General features: G+C 53.3%; 1 protein-coding gene across 1 annotated transcript; it reads left to right on the forward strand.

Annotated features, from left to right (window-relative positions):
* Positions 1 to 207: 207 nt before the first annotated feature.
* Positions 208 to 3107, forward strand: PHOX2B (paired like homeobox 2B; the record flags this gene model as incomplete). Its single annotated transcript, XM_081231129.1, has 3 exons — positions 208 to 597; positions 1445 to 1632; positions 2592 to 3107. The coding sequence occupies exons 1-3, from the start codon at positions 357 to 359 to the stop codon at positions 3105 to 3107; spliced, it is 945 nt and encodes a 314-aa protein (XP_081087255.1). The 5' UTR covers positions 208 to 356.
* Positions 3108 to 5000: the final 1893 nt, after the last annotated feature.

Genomic DNA, 5000 nt, shown 5'->3' on the forward strand with positions numbered 1-5000 from the left:
ATTCTAATTAGAGATGCAGGAATCAATGATAGGGAGGTTGGACAGCTCAGTTCCCCAGTGCCAGCCCAATAGACGGATGAGTTATTGTCATGTAAAAAGCGCCAGCAATAAGACCAACCGCTTTGCTATTGTCCAAGTGGAAAGAGCCAAGTTTATTATGAGGACTATATGCTCTAGAGACCTCAGACAAGGCATCTCATAGGAGGCTTTTTCATAAAACTAGGCTCTGCTGGTAGTAAGGAGGCCAGTTTGGAGGCAGGCGTTGAGCTGTGCACATCTCCCCACTCCAGCCACCTTCTCCATACCCATCTTTTATTTCATTTTTCCACTTGGCTGAGCCATCCAGAGCCTTTTCAATGTATAAAATGGAATATTCTTACCTCAATTCCTCTGCCTACGAGTCCTGTATGGCCGGGATGGACACCTCGAGCCTGGCTTCAGCCTATGCTGACTTCAGTTCCTGCAGCCAGGCGAGTGGCTTCCAGTATAACCCGATAAGGACCACTTTTGGGGCCACGTCCGGCTGCCCGTCCCTCACGCCAGGATCCTGCAGCCTCGGCACCCTCAGGGACCACCAGAGCAGTCCGTACGCCGCAGGTAAGGACCGCCAGCTTTCTCAGCTGAGGAAGCCGCCTTTCCGCTCGTATATAGGAAGCCTTGATTGCATTTGAAAATGGAAATGTGTTTAGTATTTACCAAACGAAATTTGCTTACACAAATGAAAGAATTTATCACGTTAGAAGCGATTGCAGGGAGGGGTAATTCACTTACAGGGTTACACTATCCTAGTCACACCCGAACCGCCAACAAAATTATCTTAAGCTGCCAAAATGATAGGCATAATTTATTTACTTTGCGATGAGACGTAAAGCTTAGAAAATAATTAAATAACAAAGAGTAAAGCTCATTACTGGCAGTGTCTCTTTTTTTAAGATCCGACAGCGGCTCACACCTCTTTGGCGGGTCATTTTTCTGATTCTTTCTTTCTTTTCTTTTCTTTTTGCAGCGCTATTCCCCAACTTTTGGGCCGGGTCAACTTTTGAGAATTAAAAAGTTTCAACCGTGGGAGGGTTTGGTAACTTCATCCCTGGCTTCCTGATATTCCGACTGAGGTTTTCGGACTCTTTTTCCTCTCTCGTTCTTCCTCATCAAAGCATTCCCGTGTCCCCGGCCTTCAGCCGTCTCCAATGCGCTATTTCAACCCACCCAAAGGCGCTTGTGCCCGGAGGGACCCCACCACAGCCCGAAGTCTGCGCCCCTGTTTCCGTGTATAACTAATTTGCTCGGGTTTTTCTCGCCAGCTCCTCTCGGCCACTCACCCGCGCCGGTGTCGGCGGCGGCGGCTCCAGCACCATCTGACCTCTGGAGTCCCCACATTCCGGCTCTGCGGCTCGCGCGCTCCAGACTATTTTGCTCATACTCTGTCCCCTCTGTTGTCCTCCAGTTCCTTACAAGCTCTTCACGGATCACGGCGGCCTCAACGAGAAGCGCAAGCAGCGGCGCATCCGCACCACTTTCACTAGTGCGCAGCTGAAAGAGCTGGAGAGGGTCTTCGCGGAGACGCACTACCCCGACATCTACACCCGGGAGGAGCTGGCCCTGAAGATCGACCTCACCGAGGCGCGAGTCCAGGTACGCGCTCCAGGAAGCCGATCCGGCTTTGCAGCATCGCGCGGGGCAGGGGTGCAGTGCGGGTGATTCTACTGAAGGTCCGAGCTCTCCGGCCTCTCCTGAAAGGCCAGGCCCGGGGCGGCCGTGCGCGCGAGGAAGGGTTAGGGAGCGCGTTCTTGGCTATAAATTCACAGCTGCAAAGTGCTCCCACCCCAGCTAGCGCCGCAGAGGCATTCAGGGGCCATGGGAGAGCCATTTGGGGGACAGGGAGTGCCCTGGGGGAGGAGTGCAGACTTTGCCTCCGTAGTATAAGTAGTTTTGCCAAATCCCTCCTAACTCAAGAGCTTTTAACTCGGAGCTAATGGCGTAGAGGTACAGGTGAATTTTCCCGGGAACTGTGACTTGCAGCAGATTCGCAAAGGGTCTGGGATTCTATGTAGGTCAAGATCCGCGCGGTACTCTAACCTTTTAGGGACACAGGTGCGCTCAAGAGCAGGCCGTGGCGGCTCTGCCCGTGAGCCCCCCAGTGGAGGGGCGGTACGCACCAACGCTAGCTCTTCCAGGCCCAAAGGCCAGGATGGGCAGCAGGCCCCAAGCCCAGAGCTCCCCACCCCCCACCCCCGCCTTCTGTCTACCACTCAGAGTTTAACTTGAGACCTGAGGCCTAGAGGCGATGGCGAGTTTGGAGTGGCTCAGGAAGTAGACTGAGCAAAGGTCCGCCCAAATAAGGGCTTCCATTTTAGGGCCTTTCTGGGACCTGCAGCCTTTTCACCTCTCCTGCAAGCCACCATTTCCGGGACATGCTCAAGTCGCCCTAAGAAAGTTTCTCAAAAGATGCACCAGCCACAGGCGCGGGGGTATCCGCGGCGCGTGGAGTTTAAAACAAGCTGAAATGGAACGTGGGCCGCCCTAACCGCTTTTCTTTCCCGTTGGCTTCTTTCTCTTGCTGCTTCGCCGCCTCTCTTCTCCTCTCGGGCCAGGTGTGGTTCCAGAACCGCCGCGCCAAGTTCCGCAAGCAGGAGCGCGCGGCCGCGGCTGCAGCGGCCGCGGCCAAGAACGGTTCTTCGGGAAAGAAGTCCGACTCCTCCCGGGACGACGAGAGCAAAGAGGCCAAGAGCACCGATCCGGACAGCACTGGGGGCCCGGGCCCCAACCCCAACCCCACTCCCAGCTGCGGGGCGACTGGCGGCGGCGGCGGCGGGCCCAGCCCTGCAGGAGCCCCGGGGGCGGCGGGGCCGGGGGGGCCGGGAGGCGAACCCGGCAAGAGCGGCGCGGCGGCGGCGGCGGCGGCGGCGGCTGCGGCGGCAGCGGCAGCGGCGGCGGCGGCAGCCGGAGGCCTGGCTGCGGCCGGGGGCCCTGGACAAGGCTGGGCTCCCGGCCCCGGGCCCATCACCTCCATCCCGGATTCGCTCGGGGGCCCCTTCGCCAGCGTCCTATCTTCGCTCCAAAGACCCAACGGTGCCAAAGCCGCCTTAGTGAAGAGCAGTATGTTCTGATCTGGGATCCTGCGGCGGCGGCGGCGGCAGCGGGCGAGCCGGGGCCTGGCGGGCGAGTGGGCGAGCGGGTAGGCCCAAGGCTGTTGTCGCTGCTGCCGTGGCTTTTTCCTTGAGAGCCTAAAGTAATCGCGATAAGAATAAAGAGAAAACGGCGTCGCCTCCATTTCAACCCCACTCCTGCCCCCTTCCTTAACCCTCAAACCAAACCAAACCAAACAACACACCTCCCTGGCTTCGCACCTGCCTCAGGGCCGCGCAGACGGGCCAGGGCTCCGCTTGCCGCCGGGGACGTGTGAGCGGCGCGGCCTGGACTCGGGGGGAATCTCAGGGGGCTGCGTCTGCGTGTCGGTGTATGTCTGTCTCGGGGAATGTGTGTCTGTGGCCCGAGGAGGGTGACAGGGAGAGAGGGGTGGGAGGCCACAACCAACTCAGTGACTTGCTTAGAAAAAGAAAAAAGTAATCAAAACTCCCCCCAATTAAAAAAAAAAGGAAGTAACAATTTTTTAAAACCCGAAAGTTTTTAAAATCTAAGAAAAATAAATAAAACAAAGTAAAGGGGGTAAGAGGGAAGCTGCGGCTGGCACTGTGTGAGGGCTCCATCTTGCGAATCCCTAAATTCATCCGCGCCTCCCACCCCGGACAGCACAGACTCCCTTGGGGCTCCTCTTCAGGGAGAGTAGGAAGGCCTTCCAGACGCCCCGCTTCCCCTCTTGTCCTTGGATTCGGGCCACTGCGGCGACGATTCGTGCAGATGGTCCCCGCGGCCAAGGTGACTTCCTCGCGCCCGCTTGCCAGCCCCACCTCGTCGAACAGCATTCCGCCATCTGCGCATCCGAACCGCGCACAGTTGCAGCTCGCAACTTGAATCTGTGCAGCCACTCGGCCCTGAAAGATGCCCTATACATGAAATGCCTTTTCATCCTCAAACTCTGCAAACGATGTCACATATCTCGCAACTCTTCCCTTTTTTTCTCTCCTGACACCCCAACCGGCATTTTCTTCCACCAGCTTTTACTGAACTTTTTGGCACTGCTTTGGATTGGAGTCAATTGCAGTCCACGCAAATGGCTGCAGAGAATTCTACCCAGCAAGGAAAAGAGGCGCACACAAGTTTGCAGAAGTGTCTCTGCATTTCTGTTTGATCCGAAATGGACGCACATCCTGTATGGTGGATGGACTGTATATTGATGATTCCATTCTTCTCGCAGTTTAGACATCTCTGTTGGGATTTTTTGTTTATTTGTTTTTTATTTTAAAAGGCACAAACTATAGATATTAGTTGAATGTTGAGGCTTTAACTTTTTTGGTGTCTTTCTACAACTGTGTTCTGTGACTCAATTGTATCGTGTTAATATCAGTACAGACCGTCTCCTCTACGTGACCGTATAATGTTTTTCTCTTCTTGTAGTCTCTATGGTGTGTCTTTATGGAATAATAAGGTTCTCACGGGTTCAATTCCTTTGTGTTTAGAGAGACCACGGTTCAGACAATGGTATATATTTTTGTTATCAGGTGCATGTCTGTCTGATTTCTTTTTTATTTTTTCCTTCTTGTTGGACTATGTTTGTGAACATAAGCGTCATAAGTTATGTTTCAGATTTTGGAATTTATTTATATGTGTTAAATGAATGCTTCTATTTAAAAGGGAAATATTTCTACATGTGCATATAGTTTTCCAAGAGTGTACCATTAACTTGATTGTTGATAATAAAAACAAAAAGCAAGTCTAGCAACTGAACTATTCTGACTTTTTCTTGACTCATTTTTGCTTGATTTTTTTAAAAAATTAATTGAAAAACGATAAGAGAGGACAAGGAAATTGTACAGAATATCTAGAAGCCTCAGCGGCTCTGGAAAACTAGGTGGGTTGGGGAATCTAAGTTCATGCAGCTA

Source organism: Mesoplodon bidens, assembly GCF_964165515.1.
Source record: "Mesoplodon bidens genome assembly, chromosome: 1".
Lineage (NCBI taxonomy): Eukaryota > Metazoa > Chordata > Mammalia > Artiodactyla > Ziphiidae > Mesoplodon > Mesoplodon bidens.